General features: G+C 38.5%; 1 protein-coding gene across 2 annotated transcripts in view; it reads left to right on the forward strand.

Annotated features, from left to right (window-relative positions):
- The first annotated feature begins 19,212 nt into the window (after positions 1-19,212).
- The window catches only part of zdhhc15b (zinc finger DHHC-type palmitoyltransferase 15b), a 54,714-nt gene continuing 50,597 nt past the window's right edge, over positions 19,213-23,329 (forward strand). The window contains exons 1-2 of one of the 2 annotated variants that reach the window (XR_007936333.1): positions 19,213-19,371; positions 22,378-22,404. Coding sequence is in view for 1 of the 2 variants with exons in the window: in XM_028815406.2 (XP_028671239.1) it covers positions 19,254-19,371; positions 22,378-22,404 (145 nt within the window). In the remaining variant the exon portion in view is untranslated. The remainder of the gene's footprint in view (positions 19,372-22,377; positions 22,405-23,329) is intronic. The other variant, XM_028815406.2, reaches the window with a different exon arrangement.

A 23,329-nucleotide genomic window follows, 5' to 3' on the forward strand; every position in this document is an offset into this window, starting at 1 on the left:
AATTAATAAACTTGTGGATGGGATTTGACAGGGACATGTGTGAAAGAATAAACACCTATGCTTTGACGTCCAATTTCTCATGTAATTTTACCTCCATGCAATTAAATTTAATAGCTTTACTTGTTACTTTTGGGCGGCACGGTGGCGCAGTGGGTAGCGCTGCTGCCTCGCAGTTGGGTGATCTGGGGACCTGGGTTCGCTTCCCGGGTCCTCCCTGCGTAGAGTTTGCATGTTCTCCCCGTGTCTGCGTGGGTTTCCTCCGGGCGCTCCGGTTTCCTCCCACAGTCCAAAGACATGCAGGTTAGGTGGACTGGCGATTCTAAATTGGCCCTAGTGTGTGCTTGGTGTGTTTGTGTGTGTCCTGCGGTGGGTTGGCACCCTGCCCAGAATTGGTTCCTGCCTTGTGCCCTGTGTTGGCTGGGATTGGCTCCAGCAGACCCCCGTGACCCTGTGTTCGGATTCAGCGGGTTGGAAAATGGATGGATGGATGTTACTTTTGGTTACACCTTGTCAAGATGTGTTACAGATAAATATGGACTCATTTTCTGTAGCAGTTAGTTCTGTTTATGTCCCAAAATAGAGGAAAGCCAAGGGCAAAAACAAATTCTATTAAAATCATAAATAAGGTTGAGTGACATATGTAGAGCTTAATTATTGTTTGGCCTTAAGCAGTATTAGATGTTGTGATTCAAAGTAATTCAGAAATTGTATGGTGGGAAATATATACAGTGCATCTGGAAAGTATTCACAGCACATCACTTTTTCCACATATTGTTATGTTTCAGCCTTATTCCAAAATGGATTAAATTCATTTTTTCCTCAGAATTCTACACACAACACCCCATAATATCAACGTGAAAAAAGTTTACTTGGGATTTTTGCAAATTTATTAAAAATAAAAAAATTGAGAAAGCACATGTACATAAGTATTCACAGCCTTTGCCATGAAGCTCAAAACTGAGCTCAGGTGCATCCTGTTTCCCCTGATCATCCTTGAGATGTTTCTGCAGCTTAATTGGAGTCCACCTGTGGTAAATTCAGTTGATTGGACATGATTTGTAAAGGCACACACCTGTCTATGTAAGGTCCCACAGTTGACAGTTCATATCAGAGCACAAACCAAGCATGAAGTCAAAGGAATTGTCTGTAGACCTCTGAGACAGGATTGTCTTGAGGCACAAATCTGGGGAAGGTTACAGAAAAATTTCTGCTGCTTTGAAGGTCCCAATGAGCACAGTAACCTCCATCATCCGTAAATGGAAGAAGTTTGAAACCACCAGGACTCTTCCTAGAGCTGGCCGGTCATCTAAACTGAGCGATCGAGGGAGAAGGGCCTTAGTCAGGGAGGTGACCAAGAACCCGATGGTCACTCTGTCAGAGCTCCATAGGTCCTCTGTGGAGAGAGGAGAACCTTCCAGAAGGACAACCATCTCTGCAGCAATCCACCAATCAGGCCTGTATGGTAGAGTGGCCAGATGGAAGCCACTCCTTAGTAAAAGGCACATGGCAGCCCACCTGGAGTTTGCCAAAAGGCACCTGAAGGACTCTCAGACCACGAGAAAGAAAATTCTCTGGTCTGATGAGACAAAGATTGAACTCTTTGGTGTGAATGCCAGGCGTCATGCTTGGAGGAAACCAGGCACCGCTCATCACCAGGCCAATACCATCCCTACAGTTAAGTATGGTGGTGGTAGCATCATGCTGTGGGGATGTTTTTCAGCGGCAGGGACTGGGAGACTAGTCAGGATAAAGGGAAAGATGACTGCAGCAATGTACAGAGACATCTTGGATGAAAACCTGCTCCAGAGCGCTCTTGACCTCGGACTGGGGCGACGGTTCATCTTTCAGCAGGACAACAACCCTAAGCACACAGCCAAGATATCAAAGGAGTGGCTTCAGGACAACTCTGTGAATGTCCTTGAGTGGCCCAGCCAGAGCCCAGACTTGAATCCGATTGATCATCTCTGGAAAGATCTTAAAATGGCTGTGAACCGACGCTTCCCATCCAACCTGATGGAGCTTGAGAGGTGCTGCAAAGAGGAATGGGCGAAACTGGCCAAGGATAGGTGTGCCAAGCTTGTGGCATCATATTCAAAAAGACTTGGGGCTGTAATTGCTGCTATTTGATACATTTGCAAAAACCTCAAGTAAACTTTTTTCACGTTGTCATTATGGGGTGTTGTGTGTAGAATTCTGAGGAAAAAAATGAATTTAATCCATTTTGGAATAAGGCTGTAACATAACAAAATGTGGAAAAAGTGATGCGCTGTGAATACTTTCCGGATGCACTGTATTATAGATGAATAAAGCAAGACAATAAGCATATATATTTCATGTATCATGGGAGTTTTTCCTCTGGTTTCCTTCCCACATCCCATTGACATGGCAAATCTAGCCTGGCTGGTTGTGTGTTACATCAGCGCACATTCACTGGCAAGTTGTACCAGTATGCATATCTTTGGTAAGTGGGAGGAAAAGTAAAATAACTGTGGAAAGAAATGGAAAACAAGTACACTCCATACCTAGTGATCAAAGGAAAGTATTGACCACCAGTGTGTGGCCCTGTAAAGCCAACCATGGTGCCATCTTACCACACTGACTGCTTTATGGTTACTGAAAATCTGCCTTGCTTTTTATTTCTTTAATTGTTTTATGATTACTGAAACCAGTGAGCTGTTTTGTGGTTACTGAAGTTAGTTGTACTTTATATTGTGGTGCTGATCATTTATTCCACTAATACATACAACCACTTTAATATTGCAGGAGTGTACAGCCTCTTTAGGAAAAAGAGAAGCTTCACATCTCAGGACTATGTGAATCACACAGAAGCAGTTCCATCTTTGGTTGAAACAGATAATGGCATAAGAACCACCCCAAATTTGCTAAAACCCTCCAAACCACCTGAGCCACAGGGAATATCAGATTCAAAAGTAAATGAGACAGATTGTGATGAAAATGTGAATGACACAAACAGAAGCAAAACAGAAGAGCCAGCTTTGAACATTACAGTTTTAGACCAAGATATCAAAACAGCTGAAAATGCATCCAATATGGAAGATGAGTTGAGTGATGATATACGTTCAGCTCCAAGTGACGAGGACTCAGATAGCAAGGAACAAGATAATTTAGGCTTGACAAGCAAAAGCAAAGCAAACTCATTAAAGCTCCTAGAAAACATTGCCAAATATTTGTTGGAAAAGCCATCTAATACAACAAAGGTGCTTCTGGAAAATGGAACGGATGAAAAGAACCATAAGAAATTATTTAAAGTCATCCTATTGATTAAAAAGCAAATAATAAAACTCATGCTCGGGAAGAGTTGAGATTCCCAGCTTTTTCATTCAAATGCTGGATTTGCCTTACTGTTTTGAAATTTATAGAACTTCCTAATATGACACTCAAATTGTGAATTTTTGGAAAATACTGGAAGAAATTATTTAAAGAAGAAAGAAACCAGTACTTGTTTGGGAATGGTTCATAAAGGAGACTCTTTTAAGCAGATAGAAAGAAAAAAAATGGCTGTACCAACATGACCCAGAATATCATTACAAGCAAGGAAAATATAAGGACAATATCAAAGTAATGTGACAAATAAATGCACATTACAGATCTTGACATCCTTAACAGAAAACAGACACATGAGAGAGGAAAGTAGGCAGAACCCAATGTGGACGTTCTGTGTTGGTGTTCTCAGTGAAAGACCTCACTGTATGTAAAAGTGACTTTAAGGTTTCATTAGGATGATATTTTAGTTTTTCTGTCAGTTATACATAAAGTGCAACTTCTTAATGTCAGAATGTCAATAAGCCCATCAATAATATAATCTTTCCATTACAAAAGTCCATTTCTTTACTGGGCCCCATATATTTAATGAGTTTATTAATCAAATAGTTCCAAACTGCACAAATTAAGTTTTAATAATAAAAAAATCCATAAATACAATATATACAACACTACCTACATTTTAACCTACTACATGCTATAACTTCAAATCAGTTCAGTTTACTCTTGAATAGCACACTTTTTTTAACTATAACATCAGACGAGAAAAACTCTTATGTTAGTGACTGCATGTTTACATTTATCTTCTATGATGATGATTTTCAAACCACAGAAAATGGTTTGCAGTGACTTTAATTGTTTCATCACGCAGTTTTGAGAAATACCATAAAGTACTGGACTCTATGCTCTCCATTAACACATTTTCAAAATCATTTAGTTACTTTTCTGAAATTCTTTTTTTCATATCATATCACATATAGTGAACCCAGATATATACCCAGAAAAAAATACTTTGTTCTAGGTAGTTAGTAGATTCATATACATACATTTTAAAACAATGCTTATGTTCGGTGACTATTATCTAAAAAATGAATACTATGTTGGTGTGGCATTTTTGGTAAACAAGGGGAAAAATGTAATACTTTCATAACACCTGCCATTTGTAGTCAGCTTCAGGGGCATTCCTTGCCATGGTCCAGTAGTAGTCGGCAAACATTACAGTACTACATTTCCTTTGGTACCCCTGCGGTGGGCTGGCGCCCTGTGTTGGCTGGGTTTGGCTCCAGCAGACCCCCGTGACCCTGTAGTTAGGCTATAGCGGGTTGGCTAATGGATGGATTTCCTTTGGTACCCCCTCACCACTGCTGAGATTTCTTGGTGGAAATGTTTCCCATGCTAATCACTCACTGCACCAAAGTTTTTAGGAAAAAAAGTCCAAATGGGAGTGAAGAAAGTGAATTTTCAGAGATGTGCAGCAGCCCATCTTTGTGATAGGATGAAAGCAGCTTCTCATCAAAGTCTTTGTAGTTTTCAGCTCTCTTGCTTTACCAGAAGATTTGCACAAACTTGTTTAAAAGAGTCCCAGACACACTTTTTCTCACCATAGAGAATTTCATCAAAGCGATCACCCCTGTGAAGTTCTTGTATCTGTGTTCCAATGAAAATCCCCTGCTTAAGTTTGACCTCACTCAACCTTGGAAACCTTTCTTGTTGGTAGTAAAAAACCCTGTCCTCTCTCATATGATGTTCTCTGTATCTCAAAAACTAGAGCTAAACATTAATGTTCACAGTCATATTCATGTCCAGGGGGTCAATGTTGGGGAAAATTAGCTATTTTGGTCCAAAAACATTTTGTCTGTTGACTAATGGAACAGGCCCCGGATGTGTTACCTGTAGTTCACATGGCATGTAAAGGACTTTAAATCTGAAAAATATATGTTTTTAATGAGCCTTTGTGTCAGCATTTTGTGATTTGTTTTCTTTTTTTATGTTTTGTATCCTTGGGGGTATTTTTCGTATGTGGATTAGTCGTGTAATTGTTGACGATTTGGCCTGATCCTGGATCTGTCGGTTTTTCGAAACTCTTGCTGGAAGTGTTGTGATAGCAACACATCCTAATCCTCAAACCTGCTCGGAGCAGGTTTGTTCTACGTAAACAAGGATTAGTTTACACATGTGATCAGTGACGGTTCGTGGAAGTCATCCAGTCATGGCTTCGCCGTTCATGAATGAGCGACCAATTGATATTGATGCACAAATTATAGGACGAGAATTTCATATAGAGAGGGTTTTGCGCGATTGGCAAGATCCTTTATTGCTCCCGGAGGAAATTCTTTTCGAAAGATACCGCTTTAGCCGAGGGGGAATATTGTACCTCAAAGATTTATTAGGACCTTATATTCAAAGTCAAACTCGGCGAAGTCGGGCTCTCACACCCACACAGACAGTATGCATTGCTTTGAGGTTTTTTACAAGCGGCACTTTTTTATATACTGTAGGCGATGCGGAAAATCTAACTAAAAGTGTAGTTTGCCAGGCAATTCGTAAAGTCTGTTTGGCTCTGAAATATTTACTTCGGGTTTTCATAGTGTTTCCTGGACACCTGCGTGTGCAGACAATAAAAGAGGCGTTTCATGCCATTGCAGGTAGGTAATACAGAGGCTAAAACACCCACAGTTCCATGAAGAATCTCAATCAGCCTAACATTCTCATTACCAGGATTTCCAAATGTGATTGGGGCACATGGGACTGATCAGAGTGGAGTTTGATGAAACATTATTTGGAAAATGTACCTCTCCTCCTGATGAATAATCAGACACAGTGTCTTCATGAAATATTTGACCTTCATCAATATCTTGTTGGTCAGACACAGGTTCAAGGGATATGACATTCCCTGCAACTGACCCAACAAAAAAGAAGGCTATATGGAACATACCTATGGCACACATCGAGGACCAATATATGCAATGACCATCCTTTACCTGAAATGAAGTGACCACTGCATCCTGTCACTGGTTCTGAGGAGGAGCTTCCCCCTGGAATGCCCTCAGAAACAGGGCAATGGGCATTTTGCTGGAGAGCCAACTCTTCTGCAGGGGTTAGGTCTGGACCGTGTGGACCGCCAGCTGTTTTTTGCTTGTCTGCCTTCTTATTAGCTTTAAAATGAAAGTTTTTTATATTATATATGATTATTTATGTCAACAATTCTTTAAATAGTTATATACCAATATTTACCAGTTTGAAGTATATTCTTGTACTTCACTTTAACTTGTTCCCATGTTCTCCTTGTGCTCACGTTTGATCTGGAATTATGACATATTAAATAATAATTAATCTGACACATAGGAAATGAAACGCTGCATTCAGTAAGTACAATGCATACTACTTAGCGTTTAATTTGTCGGCCACTTTTTGCCAGCTGTCTTTTCTGGACTGGGCTGTTTTTGCAGTATTACCCATTGTGCATATTAAATCTTGAAATTCTTCATGTCCTTCGAATAAAAGGTCTTGCGCCGCGTGTGTGAAAAAAAAAATGCGCCCTTTTTTTCGTCATTTTGTTACAGCCTATCAAAGACTTGCTGATCATGTTTTCTAGACTCAATATATATGGCCTTTTCAATCAGCGCGGGCGCGTGCATTCATCTTGGATGATTAGATCCAGGTAGACTAATCTAATACACGGCTGCGTTTGAAAAACCGACTTATCTGGATGAGTGTCACCAGCATTAACTTATCCAAGATGAGGCACCTGATCTCGGATGATTTAAGCGACATATGAAAAATACCCCCCTAGCCTCAGAGTAAGAGGCAACAGTTCTGATGTCTTTGCGCACACCATTTGTCTTTCTTATGATGCAGTCATCCATTTTCCAAATTTGCTTATTCAATTACAACATACTTGGATGCACAGCAGTATAGGGCATAAGACAGACAACAATAGTAGTATATAAAAAACAATCTATAGCACAGAACACAAAAATACAAAACTCACATCTATATCTCCATTCCCCCCAATTGAATTTACAAAGTGTGGCAAGTTAATTCCCAAAATGGCCGTGTAGTGTGTATGGGGAGGAAGGATGCTATGAAAAAGTCAAGTATGTTTGTGTAACACAAGAGATTCAAGGAAGGACAAGAAAAATGTGAACCACAAAGCTAGAAACGGATCGTCCATCATGACAGTCCATCAAGACAAGATGCACTGTGTCCGTGACTTCCTGGCTAAGAAATCAATTACCAAATTGGATCATCCATGCTGTTCACCTGAATTGTGAAGAGCCCCTTGACATTTCTGGATCTTGACTGACATGAAAGGACAAAGATTTTCGGACATGTCTGACATCCAGCATAACGTGATAAGGGAACTCAAGGATGTTCCAGAAACATAGTTTCAGGTATGTTTCCTGCATTGTCAATGTCAATTAAATAAATGTAGAACTGAGGAAAGAGATTGCTTTTAAGGTGATAGTAGTCGCTAGTGCACAGATACGCATTTTTTTCTACACATTCATTCCAGGAATTAAATTCTCACACCTCATACAGTCAATAATTCTCTGTCTTGAAGATGTGGAAAGGAACAAAAATACCAAGCAATAGGCCAAGATGACACAAGAAGAATTAGCAAAATCCACAAAGGTGGCAAACAAGCTATATTTCAATGCCAAGGTGGTAGTACCAACCACCGCAATACTATGCCACACTAACTTTTTGATGTCAGATTTACATTTATTGCTAAAATATCAGTTTGTCATATTCAAGTATATTTGGTCTCCATATTACAACAAAGATGTAGCAGCCCTAGTGATAGTCCAGAGAAGAGCAACTAGGCTGATTTCAGGACTGAGACGCATAAGCTATGAGGAAAGACTAAATAAGCTGAACATTTTCAGTGTAACCAAATGGACATTAAGAGTGCCGTGGATCCAGGCTGTTGGTGGAGAGTAGGACTATAGGGATCTTTGAGTCTTGACTATTTTGGACAACTTGGGTGAATAAGATGGATGAGCTTGATGTATGTAATTGCCTGTTGTCATCACAATTGTTCTGTGTTCTAATAATAAAATTGAATGTCCTAGTCTTAATTATATAAAAGTGCTCTCGTCATTAGAACTATCAACATACATTTTGAAGCTCATTTAATCCAATTTAGGGTCACAGGGGAGTGGATCCAATCCCAGCAGCACCGGTCACAAGATGGAAAACAACCCTGGACAGGAGCCAGTCCTTCATAAGCATCATATCTGGGCAAAATTTATAGTCCATCTTAAGAAAAGGATAAGTATCTCTGTGTGTTTCCGTCTGGTTGCTAAGTCATTCCAAAAGATAACACACCACAAACATCTGTAGTAATAAAACGCATTGCATTTGTCATTCCAACAGATGCCACATTACACACATTAACACTGCTTTTATGAATCCCATACCAAATGGCATATACGTAACAAAAACATTGTAGCAGTAGAGGTTCCAATCCACCTCTTGAACCCTCAGGTACTACTCCAAACACCAGGTAAAAGTCCAAGACTCTTTTATTTTGCAATAATCACGTGCACAAAGCACCCTCCACTCCACACTACTCATATAAATCAGTTTTCCAAATACAAACACCAATCCTCCTCTCCCAGACACTTCGCCACCCTACCTCCCAGCTCAGCTCAATGTCTGGGCTTTCCCAGAATCCTTTATACCCCCTGACCCGGAGGTGTTTCTGTTCCATTACCCACAAGTCTTTATTCCTTCCGGGTCAGGGTAAACAGTCCTTATCTTCAACCTGGGAGCACGTCGTTTCTTCCTGTCATGGGATTATGATGCACTTCCGGGTTATAGGGCATATAAGAGTCCAAGAGCCTCCCTACAGTGACTCCCGGTGGTCCCCAAGGTATCCAGCAGGGCTGTGCATAAAAACTACATAGTCCATGAGGCCCTGCTGGAATTCGGGGCCCGTCCATGATGTCAGGAGAGCTCCTTCTGGCGGCCTGGGGGTGAGGGCTGGAAACTCTCGCCGGCCATCCATCACAACATGAATTGCAAAAGGTTAATGCAGAGGTCTGTGTTGATTATTTAGATTTCAACCCATCCTAACATGCATGTCATCAGTGAATGTTAAAGGAAAAAATCATAGGAAAAACAGGCAAACTCCATACATATGAAAACTAGATGCAAGATTCAAATTCAGTGCAGACCTGTAGGATTGACTTTACATAGGAAAACCAAAAATCTTCTAATTTTTGGCATTTGAGTTTGGACTGAAAAATATGAATGAAATGAGACAAACAGATTTATGGGACAGTATGTCTCTGAAATTGTGGGTTCTGAAATTGCATTGAATATCACTGCATAGGAAACTCATAATCCGGTTACAGTTTAAGGCCTGATGACTGTCATTTTCCGCTTTTTTGCATTCAATTGAGCAGCACGATTTGGAATTAATCTGTAATCTTTATTAAAACTGTGGGGCTCCGCACCCTGCTCGGTTTGCTCACACACCCCCAGGTTTAGTTTACCGGATATACAATTTAAGGAGATTGTTATTTTCATGGGAATTATTACATATGCATTATTTACACTTTTACGTTAAAACTTTTCTAAAAACAATATTTGGAATTAACTTTTCTTGAAGATCGAACTGAATTTTGATTGTGTTTGGACTTGCATCATGACAACGCAATGTATAACTGCCTGTGAGTGAATATCATTTCTTTCTCTCTAATAAATAAAATGACTTTTTCAAATGTTTGTCCATGCTCTTTCTTCTTCGCTTTGTTGTTGACGTGTCATCTAGAAAGTATAAAATTATTGTCCTGTTAAAATTTATAAGAGCTGAAAGCGCAGGAAGTGTGTCTGACAAAAGCATTCACATGGCTGAGGTTAGATGGCCTTGGTCTTGTTTAAAAATAGTTGTAAGTAGGACGTGACTTGAAAGAATCTCATGTTAAAAGTCTCCGTCTCGCGGGACTTCATACCGCAACAACATTTTTGGAATCTTTTAATTCTTGCTGGCAACACGAATTAGACGATCTACAAGTTTAAATCGAACAATATATTTTCTTTTCGCTGTTCCGTTATTTCACCAAGTAATAATTTCCATTTGTTTCTGCTGATGCGATCTTTCCTATCTTTTTTTTGAGACTTTGGTTTTTTCATTCTTCCATTACCTCTAACCTGCTGTGCATGTTTACCGCACCAACATTTTTGAATTTTTTACGACGTTCTACTTTGTCATCTACTCTTTGTCCTTTATTTCCTGCCCCGGGCATGGTTAAATCTCTTTCTCGTGGGACGTATAGCGCTGCTCGCGTTGTGAAGGGGGGGGGGGTGCTCAACGCGTGCTAAGAAGATGCCGTCGGATCAGGTCTGTCTTTCTGCTGCCGCTGGCGAGCTGTGTGTTCTGCTTGCTGTGCTGCGCATTGATCATTTAAAAACCTGTACAGCAGCTGTCCTTTTGCCACTTCACGTCTCTGCCACTCACGTTGTGAAGGTGGGGAGGGCTGAACGCACGCTAAGGAGATGCAGTCGGATCATCTGCTGGCTTGTTGCTGCTGCTGAGCTACGTGTTCTGCTTGTTGCGCTGAGCGTCGATCATTTAAAGGCCTGTACAGCAGCTGTCTTTTTGTCTCACTACCTTGTCTCATGGGACGTTAAAGTGTCTCAGAGAAAATCACGTATTGTCTCCTTCCAAGTCTTCCAAACCTTCCAAGATTTTTTTTTATAATAGAGAGATGATTTTGAAATATAAGCAATCATGCAATAACAAAACAAAGTTATATTTACATAAATGCAATGAGAAATCAGTTACAATATGAAAGCTTTCAAGACAGTTTTGGCCCCTTCTTCAGGCAAATCAAAAGCTTTCATGTTGTAATCTGTTCAGCTTACCAATAAAAGGTGTCATTTTGCCTGACTTCTCATTGCATCCATTATGGTTAACACAGCCCAAAATCCTACTATTTACAAAGAAATATACAAATAAAGCACTGTGATGGTATGACACCCTGTCTAGGCGCTGTTCCTTCCTTACACCCAGTGACTGCTGGGATAGTCTCTAGCTGCCCAACAACCTGGTTAGGAAAATGGATGGAGAGATGGATGGATGGATATAACAACATAGTTAAAGGTGATATTCTGGCAAGGGATTTAGAGAGATGATGCCAGTACTAGGGTGGCACAGGTCAAAATAACATCCTGCCAAGAACCCCAAAACAAAATGAAAGCACAGTTGTGTATTCAGCAGGAGGCGCATACTCCCAGGGAAGAGGTTTGTTAGAGATTACAGCCTTTACCACTAATCTATATAAAGATATATAAAATAAAGTATTGTATCATTCCATAGTGGTATGGTGGTGATTCTAAAAGGAAGATTATATTTTAGCTTCAGTTTAATATCTGCTTAACACTCACAATAAAACAATAGTTGAAGGAGAGCTATACTTGACCAAAGCATGATGCAGTTGAGGTTTCCTGAGATTGGTGCTTGTCCAGTCTCTGACAGAGAGCGTGGGAAAGCATTGTGTCCTAGGCACGGGCAGGAACAACCTCTTCTATCTGTCCGTAGGTGAGCTCTGGAGTTTTATGCAGTTGTTCAAATTTTATACCTCCAATCATAGGCACAATTGGTTTGCTGACTGCAGCGGTTGTTTGCTTGGGAAGTATTGGAATAGCTGTCAACCCTGACGACCCTAGCCAAATAGGGCACATCAGCACTTCTACATTGTGCCACACTTGACTCATCTCATCCCCCTGCAGTGGCGGCTCGCGTATAGGCACTGTGGAACTGCAGCACCCCCTATTTCCACTTGATATTATCGATAACATTTAATATAATGAGTCCTTTTTTCTTTAATTCTTTCTTTATACATGTACAATATATAATCCTTAAGCTTAATGTCAGTAGCCATCCCCCAGTTTATGAAAAAGATACAAAAATCTTTGTATGGAACTGTGTGCTTCACAGTTCCAGCGGCATGGTGTTTGGCTGTTGTGCGCATGCGCACATAGGAAGCAGCACGCGAGGCTGCGAGGGAGAGAGAGCACTGTCGCTCCCGCAGTGCCGACCACTGCATTCAATGGAGAAACATTTCCTCAGTTGTCATCCCGAGATCAAGGAGAAAATTATTGATCTTTTCGCGCAAATTAAAACAAGAAGAATGGAATTCATTTTTAAATGAATAGATCAAGCTTGAACTGTAACAATTTAGGTTATAGTAAGAAAAAATGTTTGATTTTGTTCTTTTAGGATTTTATCAAGTTTCTGAATAAATTTTCTTTTTATACATGTTTGTTTCCTTTTACACAATTTTAAAACAAAGGCTAAAAATTTTCTGGAGCAGCACCCCCACTAATTTTAGCTACGAGCCGCCACTGTCCCCCTGCCTCATATGTTATAAGAGAGAAACATATCTTTTTTCCTATCAGTTATCTTACCTAAATATGAATAAACTCAGATACAATGAAATAAAGTTTACATATCAAAGTGACATACTTTAAACATTGGCTACGCTGCAAATGGCAGTGAGGAAGCATCTCTGAACACCAGTGGAGTAAGATGGGAGTTTGCTGTGATATGTGTTGCATATATCTCCCCAGATAATGAAACCTTCAGAGACACCAGAAAAGGAAAAGGAGAGGTGCCCTAGGAGGAAGCAATCAATTCTTTCCTGCAATGCTATTGGTCAGGTGGCACAGCTAATGCTATTGATATTGAATACTATAAACAGCAGGACAGAGTGAGGTCATGGAGGGCTTGTAGCTTGTGGTCAGGAAGTTGTCGGGTGACAGGTGGTAGCAGACAGCTAACAATTACAACCATTTGAGACTCTGATGCTCAAGAAGTACAATAGGCAGCATGGAATCTACCAGGGTTACTTAATCATTTCATGGCCACTGGTTGCTCATGAGTAGGAATATATCAGAAGTAGAAGAGATCTTAGCTGCACTCACATGTAACAAAGGTCAGCAACTGCTACATCAAGAGTGAACCCAACAAAATTTCTAAAACTGTGTGAGGCCCGAGTTCCCATTGAGTCCACGTTTCTTAAGGAATCCTGAAATGAAACTACACTGTAGGCAGAATACATTTTCACAATATTTTTGTAAATTTTTGACATTAGTTACATTATACTACTTTACTGATACATTCACTTGTGCTCTGTTGTTTTTTTTGGGTTGTGACCTGGATAATCGCCTCGCTGATGCACACAACAAGTACGAGCATACATATGTGATGTCACAACTGCTATTGTCTCTTTAAATGAGGTTCAGAAATACAAATAAATCATCACTTTTTGTGATGTTCATTAAAGAGATAGCTTTTGTCTGTATTTGCTTTCTTTGCTTATACAATTTGTAGAGTTTTTTATGATCATCTTATTCCTTTCTCAGTTACTCCTCTTTACATGATGGCTTTTGGTTCACGTATTTGAAAGTAGTCATGTTTTTTTAATGCTCACTATGATCTACTTGCACAGGTGGATACTCATGTCAAGATTTCAACATGTGCCAATCATTTTGTTCAATTTTTTACCAGTTGTCACCAGGATCTAAAGCATTATGTCTTCTTACTAAGCCTCTCTGTCACCCTTCAAACAGCAAAATACCAGTGATAGACCCGGTACTTTCAGAACAATATTTTTTTCTGGTATTGAAATTCCAACAATTTCATTCAGTTTAATTCAAGTTTATTGTCATAGGTGCACGGCACAAAGGAATTCTTTCATGTACATCCCTCACTGACTAGTAATAGTAGTATAATACCAACAATAGACAAAAAAAGGCAATGAATACAATATATTATACAATTCCAGTAACGGCACACCGCATGATAACGTGCAGTGAGTACACTTGACTTGAGCATTCATAGTTTTCATCCTCTTTCTCTGTACGTTTAGCATTCGTTTACTCAAAGGTTGATGCGCTTGCTGCTTCCACAGCAGCTCTTCTTTTCTCCAACCTAGCAGCCCACTTCTTCTCTTCTTTCGTCAGCATCATTTCACATTAAAACTGATTAAGGCAGTGTTTGTGTTGCAATTACTTGGTACATTTTCTTTAATTTTTCACTTAAGCTGGCACTAAAGTCTTCAATCTGCCTCAAGAATGATTTAAGATATGAAGAGGTAGGGGAAGTGATGGAGAAGGTGGTAGGAATGAGAACGGCACCCGTACACATGCGCCGCACAGCCGCCCTGCTGGCTGCTGCCTAGAGTTGATTCTACAATAAAATAAAATAAAAATAAAAAGAGGAATAACCTTGGAGGTCAATCATCACCCCAAAAGTAGATGTCACACAGGATATGTGTACCAAATTACAGGTCAATAGTTCAAACGGTTTGCGAGCTACAGGTGATTTAACATCCTGGAGAGACAAACGGACAGCCATGGTAGCATATTATATAAGAAGATACGGTATATACAAAAAACATTGATGTATTGGTCAGTATGAGTTAAGCAGCCTAATAACGGTCTCTGAATCTTCTGGTGTGAATCCTAATGGTAGTGCAGAATGCAGGGTAGAGAAAAAAAACTCTCTTTAATAATCTTGTCTTTCAAAGTCTGTCTAAGGCAGCATGTGTTATAAGTTTTACAGGCAGAAGGGAACTGTTAAACAGTAACATCTGCATTGACTTCATAAACCTAGTATGCAATGCTTTGCAGCCCTAATCTGAACAGGCGCTGTACCAAGGTTTTGTGCAGCAATTGACGATGGATTTCCCTGTGCACCTATTGAAGCTGGTGAGCATAGATGTACGTAAACATTCAGGCATTCCTCAGACATCTGAGGAAATAAAGGCTTTCATAAGTCTTGACATAACCTCATATGTTCTGTGACCACTTCAGATCATTCGTGATGATGATTCCAAGAAATTTAAAACTAATGAACCTGTTCACAGCATCCCTTCCAATTAGAGTGTGGTCTGATTCCTGTGTGATAAAATCTTTGACTGGCTCCTTGTTTTGCTGACATTAAAGGGTAGATGGTTGTCATGGCACCACTGTATCTGAAGGCACATATATCTCTCTGTAAGCCATCTCATCACTGCTAGTGATGAGGCCTATAATGGTGGTGTCTGCAAATTCATTAAAGAGGTCTGAGCTGTGTTTGGCCACAAATCCATTGGTGACCAAGGAGTACAGAACAGGGCTCAGCACTTTAGCCTGCGGAGTGCCTTTGTTGAGAATCAACACTGAGGAAGTCATCCTGCCAATTTTCACTTTCAGGAGTCTGACACAGGGCCGTCTTACCTGCATCATAGGACCCTGGGCAAAGTAGTGTGCTGGGGCCCCTGTTTTGATAGCAAAAGAGAAACATAGGCATCAGAAATATTGTGGGCCCCTATGCTCCTGGGGCCAGTGCCCATTGTGCCCATATATTAAGATGGTCCTGATCAGTTTAGAAATCTAAACTCCAGTTGCAGAGGGTGGTACTAGGACTCAGGTTTAGGAATATAGTGAGTCTTAATGGAATAATGGCAATAAATCCTGAGCTTTACTCTAGTATCGCAGTTTGTATTATCTAGATACACAAAAATAGTACAAAGTGAGAAGGACTTAGAATCCTTTGACGATTTGTTCAGATGATAAGCACCCAAAGAATAGTGCAGACTATATGGAATATTACATTTATTGTGTCTCTTCAACATTCTTGCGAAACATTTAATCATAATGGGAGCAAGTGCCTCTAGATGATGTAAAACGACTTGTGTGTGCTTAGGGAGTGGAATGAAAATGCAGTACTTCAAGGAAAATTCAGGCAGATACAAGAAAAAAAAGGCAAACACCCAACAACTAGTGGGCAGGACAGAATTCTCGTCTCTGGGACTCTGAGACTCCCATGCTAGCCATTCTGCTGTTGTCCTACAATTGTGAAACAAATTTAAATCCTGATATATCGTGACCTGCTTTAGTTCTGATGTGTTGTTACAGTTTCATCCCAAGTAACTGATGAATGAAAGTGCACAATATTGCTGTAATTTGATGCATGGCATTATTAAATGACCGGTTGTTCCATTTTTTATACCTTGATCCATTCATTCCTCTTTCAAACCTGCTTATCCTGAGCAGGGTCAAAGGGAAGATGGAGCCTTTCCTGGCAAGCATCAGGCACAGGAACAATCAGTGGAGAGCACGCCAGCCCATCGCAGGGTGAACATACACACATACATTGTGGAAAAAATATATGCAACACAGAACCTGTTTTAAGCAGGTAGAGACACTGTGTTTAACCATTACAAGATGAAAATTTTACATTGAACCAATTCCAAAACCCCAAACCCTGTGTTTTTATTGGGAATGTATAGTTTTGTACATTTTTGCAGGTTTTCATTTAATTTTCATTAATAACTAAGGGGCTCAGCCCCCTGCTCGCTTCGCTTGCCAACCCCCAGGTTTGGTTAACCAGATATAGAATTTAAAGAGATTGTTATTTTCATGGGAATTTTTACATATGCATTAGTTTCACTTTTACTTCAAAACTTTAGTTAAAACAATATTTGGAATTAACTTTTCTTCAAGATTGCATTGAATTTTGATCCCGTGTTTGGATTCAAATTGTGACAACGCAACATATAACTGCCCGTGAGTGAATATTGTTTCTTTCTCTCTAATAATTAAACCGACTTTTTTGAATGTTTGTCCCCGTGATTTGTTAATTGTCATAGCAAATGCTATTCTCATGGGAAACTGTAAACGTTTTAATACGAATGGCATATCAAGATCTCCTTTCGTGTCTAATGTTATTCACAGAACATGTACTACATTACCTTTCTTGTCGCCTGTTAAAATTTTACATGTTAGAATTGTTCAACCAATTTTTAATACAACTAATCTTGTTCCATTGCATAGTCCATCACTCATACATAAATTACACAATAACATTTAGATACATCCTTCTTTCAACAGTAATTCAGCTGGTGGAAGAACGGTAGGTGTTAACGGTTGTAGATATTCTTCGGGATATTGTAAGTTGATGTTTTCCTCTTCCGCACTATCACCACCAACTGTTTCAGCATGGTCTATTGATACGCATTTAACTGATTTGCAGTGTAACCGATCGACAATTTTCACGTTAATTCATTTGACTTCATCGTTTCTCGCTGCCATATTCAGATGAATGGGTTATTCTAAACTGGATCTTCGTAAGTGTGTGTGTGGTGGGTGTGTTCATAAGTAAGCCCTTTAATGGATTGGTGTCTCAATGTTTAGAATATAAACTATCCTAACAACATTGCAAAAATTAGCAGTAATATTATCAGTTTGCAGCAGACCTCCATCACTGAGCTATATCTCAAACAGATTCCAAGTAACAGCAGCTCAGTACCATCAGACAGCTGCCATCCTCTCTTCTCTAAGTTTCAGCTGTTGCCATCTGGCTGCATATTTAGGTTTCCAAGGGTAAACAGCAACAGATTTAAGATCTCTTTTATTCCCAGAGCTACAAATATATAGAATTCTGTTACTTGTACAGAAACCGCTGAATTCTAATTTAATATTTTATGTACTGTTTAAGGTAATTATTCTTCTTTACAAGAATCTTGAATGTGTGTACTAATGATAACATTAGCTATCAGTTGTGTCTTTTGCTTATTTTCTTATACATGTGTAACAATGCCTTATGTTTTTTACTTTCCTGCTGCAAACATATTTCCCTCTGGGATAATAAGGTCTGCCTACTACCTACCCAAAAGATCATTTCTAAATAATAAAAGATATTAAAACTCGTACCCTAATATATCATGTGTGCCATTGGATGCATGACTGTGCACTGTGGTGGATTGGCGTCCCATCCCGGGCTATAGTTAGAGTTATTATTGCCCCAGCTGGTAGTGCTAAACATACTGGAGTTTATCTGTTTTTCCCACAAGATTTAAGGCGCTGAGAGCGTCACTGAACAAGTGGTATAGGAAAAAAAAAGGTAAGGAGTACAGCAGGTAAGCTGATTTATGTTTTCTGTTAAATAAAATGGAGTTATGTATTTTGAAATATTCATGTTTATTTGACATGCAGGTAATTTAATCGTCCTTTGAATAGATAGATAGATAGATAGATAGATAGATAGATAGATAGATAGATAGATAGATAGATAGATAGATAGATATGAAAGGCGCTATATGATAGATAGATAGATAGATAGATAGATAGATAGATAGATAGATAGATAGATAGATATGAAAGGCGCTATATGATAGATAGATAGATAGATAGATAGATAGATAGATAGATAGATAGATAGATAGACGCGCATGCTAGGATAGTTTAAGGATGTGCATACGTACAATCAAGTGACAATAACTGAACAAAAGGCATGTGGATACATTTAATTCTGCATGTGCTGAAATTTAATCCGCACAGTCTGTCAAAGAAAGCCAGTAATTATCGCAGTTGCCCTTACGCAAGAAGAAATAGCGACCGCTGCGGGGGTTGTATCCAATTCAGTCCCCCGGGACACCAACTGAATAAAAATATAGGCATACAATTCATTCTATTCAAATAAGAATTTAGTACATTTATTACGGCATCACTGCTGAGCACACCAGCTGATATCTTTGGCGTAATAACGTAATATTTTTACGAAATAACGCAATAACAATTGCTAATTAACGCTATTCTTTTGCAAAATAACGCAGTTCTTTTGCGATACAACGGAATACAACTTTTAAATGTTATTATAATGTAGTAATTTAGATAAATAATGAATGGGAAATGTATATAAACATGTTTGAGCAATTCAGTTCAATAAGGGTATGAAATAATACATAAACATGAATACTTATTGTTGAAATGGTTTGTGATGATAGCTTATAATTTACATCAATCGTTCTGTTGCAGTACTAGGCGATTTTAAAACGAAAGACCTCACTGTGATTTATTTTGTGAGGACTTTTATTTTGACATAATTGTCTCTCGCTACAACAGGAAGTAGTTCTTTTATTGACATTACCGTCGCCGTCTTCCTAGGCATTTTGTAGTTCATTGCGCTCAGAATGGCTCTCTCCAGAGGGCTCAGGTGGTGTCAGCGTATTTTCTCCTGGGTTCCTGTTGTCATCATCACCGCTGTGGTGCTCTGGTCTTATTACGCTTACGTCTTTGAGCTGTGCCTTTGTAAGTGTGTTTTTAATTTGCATAATTAGTATTAGTAAGGAGGATGCTGTGTGCAGTTTGACAGGATATGCTATCAGGAAGTGTGTAATAGTCGAGAATTGTCATAAAGCAAGCACGTATTGGCCTTAATTTCATTTAAGTACTACCATTTCATATATCGTACAACAATCGATAGAATATTCCAAATTGGTCTAATAGTTTTTAAAACGTAGTATCCCTCTTCAGATATTTTTCCTGATTCTGGTGATCAGTGTGTTGTCTTTGTTTTAAGCAACGCAGTAGTTTTTATTTTAGTACGTCGATGCATCTTTTTAATTTGTTAGTTATCACGAATAAAAATCGAGTAGAATAACTTAATTATTGCAAGTGATCGCTGTGACGTATTCAATTGTTTTTGCAAGTCATGCACTTCAATCAAAGGTGGTGCAGCCTTACACCCTTTATTGTTTTTGTGTTGACGTTACAGTTGTTACCATTCTGAGCGTATTTACAACAATCGTTTTTTAAGAAGTAAGCTGATTTAAGTTAGATGGTTATTGTTATTGCAAGATCTTTACACTTTTTGAGTTAACGAATTTACCCTGATTGCGTGATATATATATATATCTGAGTGTGTGACATTTCATATCTTAAATCAGGGCTTATTTACCATTGTGTTAAAATGCAAGATGTATACTGTATGTGCATAGTAAAACATTTATGGGTGGCACATTGGTGCAGTAATTAGCCCTGGGATCCTGGGTTTGGATTTCCACTTGGTGACTGTCTCTCGTGAAGTTAACAGTTTTTCTCTGTTTTCCTCCCACATCCCAAAGACTTGTGAATGAAATACCAATCCATCCCAGATTATCTTGTAATAATATTTGTTTTATGTTTATTTTCAAAAATTGCTACACTCTCCATGAAAATGCATTTTTGTGATAGTTTTAGGCATAGTAGCTAAGTACTTAGACTGTAGATCAAAAGGCTGATGATTCAGACTCACCACTGACTCACTTAACCTGTCTCAGCAAAATAAATAAATAAAATAATTTCGATTAACATTTTTTTTTTGTTATTTTGGTTCTTTTATTTCACCTTATACCGTTTCTTGTATTAGGAGTTTGTTAGTTTTTGCATACCCCTTGGGGTCAGAGAGCAGGGTCAGCCATTGTACAGCGCCCCTGGAGCAATTACAGGTTAAGGGTCTTGCTCAAGGGCCCAGCAGAGTAGGATCTGTTTTGGCGGGGATTCGAACTGGCAACCTTCTGGATACCAGCACAGATCCTTAGCCTCAGAGCCACCACTCCGCCCAACATTTTATGGTGTTTATTTATTTTAGAAAGGTGCTTTGTAAAGTCAATTTGTTTTGCTTCATTTCTGTTTCCTTAGGAATTAGACTGAAATAACTTATTCTATTTTAATCAATAATGAAATTAAAAATTAAGTTAAATTGTAAAGCTAACGTTTCGTACAGAACGACACTTAAGTTGATCATACCTACTAGAATTGTTTGGCAGTTCCAGACATATTATGCCAAAATTCTGCAGTTATACTGTTTTGTATATTAAAAGTGAAGCCGCTTCATGTTCTTTTTCTTAATTACACTTTATTAAACGATCAGTTGTTAGTTGTATTTTAGAGACTAAAAGAGATCAACCCCTCCTAAAATGGGTGGGAAGGTGTAGGAGTGTCAGAGTGTGTGTGACTGCTCAGGCTGTCCAATTTCCATAGTTGTCTGCATGTTAAATTTTAGAAACAATATGAGAAGCCTTTACAAACAGTAAAGGGAATTTGTTGAAATTATTATTACTTTTTTCAAATACAGTACAAAGGGATATTTTTACATTATGATTTACCTATTAAGTACATTTGTGTAGTTTATTAAAGTACAGTACATCAGTTTTTGATCAACAAAGAATCGTAAGAATCATATAAAGAATTATATCCCAATAACTATTCTGACTGTTTTGCTTTTTTTAACAATTGCAGTCCAAGCCTTAGGCAAAAAACAAAGTTTTACATTTTTTAGCTTTTGTACAATTAAAGTGCTGGTGTTTTCAATTCAATGAAACATGGTTATATATGTTTATTATTCTTGTTTATGATGGTGCCAGAAAGTGTTGCATGTTGGTCAGATATGTAATTAAACATTTCACATGAGAGTACACTGTGATCTGTAAAGTTCATATATTTGTTCATTGCCTGAGCTTGTTTATTGCAATCCAGTGTCACGGAGTGCTGGCTTTTTTCCTTGCCCCATGAGGTACAAGGCATGAATGAACCCTGAATGGGTTGACAACCTATCACAGGTTACCAGCCTCCGATGGGGGTACCAGAGCAGATAATTTCCCTGAGGCTAAAAGAGCAACTATTAATTGATTTTTTTTCATAAGCATTTAATTGTTTCTTAAATAAATCTAGAATTAATTCATCCTATGTTATTTTATCTGCGGTGGGTTGGTGCCCTGCCCGGGGTTTGTTTCCTGCCTTGCCACCTGTGTTGGTTGGGATTGGCTCCAGCAGACCCCCATGAACCTGTAGTTAGGATATAGTGGTTTGGATAATGGATGGATGGCTGGATGTTATTTTATCTATTAGTAAAAAATGTATTAAGCAATTTCTTCTTATGGTCTAGATTAGTTTATATTACTTTTTGTTTTCTTTATTTAGTATCACCAGTTAACACCAATTATAAACTTATTAGTTTATAACTAGTTAATTGCGTTGCATAGATAGTGGTTAAATAATATTTAGTTTAATAGCTTTCATCTTTTAACAACACTCAGTAGATTTAGTTATTTGTCTCCATGACTCTTAGCATTTTAATGGCTGAGAAAGTGAACACCAAGCTAAAGGTAAAAACCAGAGACTTTCTTCTGGACTGTTAAGGACATATGATCTATTTATCAACTGTAGTCTAGCCTAAACAAAAAAGTAATGCTTTTAGCATAATAAAGAAAATAAATTTTAAGTTTTGGAAAAAAAAACAATAAGTAACGTTCATCTTTCCTCACTTTTTTATAGTTACTTTGAGCAACCCTTTGGAAAAAGGTAAGATTTAATGTTTAGTATTGATTTGTATGCTGATTACAAATAATTATAGATACCCTGTAACCCTGAATTGGAAACCTGGACTTATAAGTCTAAAATGTAATTATACATTTACATAATTTTACATTATACATGTACATAATATATAATCAGTATTTCTCACTTATTCAAATGAAAAAACTTTTAATTTCTGATATATTGTTCAGCATGAAAATAGGTTTAACACTAGAATTACCAAAGCCTACGAAAAAACTCATAAACCTGGCCCACCTTAAATCCGTTCGCACCCCTCCGTCAGCGTCTTTTGTCTTGTAAATGTGTCGATAAGCGCAAGCAGCCTGCTATACCATCCCCCCGCCGCAGCAAAACGGGCAAGAAGTTCTCTCAGTTCAAGCCTTGATTATCTGGGAGTGAGCTACCTAGAATTGTAAGGAGAAATAATTTGATGTGTGTTCCGTGTCTACAACAATCTATGTAAACACATTGTTTAAACACAAATGTTTTTCATGTTTTAGTAATAAATGACAAAATGTAGACATGAACTGTATAATGTGTGAAGGCAGATGGCCAAATATCAAATAAACACTTTCACAAAGCTACAATTGCAATACGACAGCTTCTGTGGTGCAGCGGTAAGAACTGCTGAGTTATAATCCAGATGTTTTGAGTTTGAAACCAGCTTCCCCGCAAATTTACCATTTTGAATAGTGAGCTGCTCTTATTGTTAATATTATACAATAAAATCATACATTTGATTTGTGTCTGAAACAGCCAGTATAAATTTATAGTACTTGTAAAAGTTAGTGTTTTTTTTACTTTTATTCCTTCAGTTATGATCACGATACAACATCCATCCACACCACCCTAGATCTGACGCTGTTAGTTTTTATTTGAAACTGGGAATAACTGTAGGTATGAGTGGTGT

The sequence above is a fragment of the Erpetoichthys calabaricus genome, chromosome 12, assembly GCF_900747795.2.
Source record: "Erpetoichthys calabaricus chromosome 12, fErpCal1.3, whole genome shotgun sequence".
Taxonomy (NCBI): domain Eukaryota; kingdom Metazoa; phylum Chordata; class Cladistia; order Polypteriformes; family Polypteridae; genus Erpetoichthys; species Erpetoichthys calabaricus.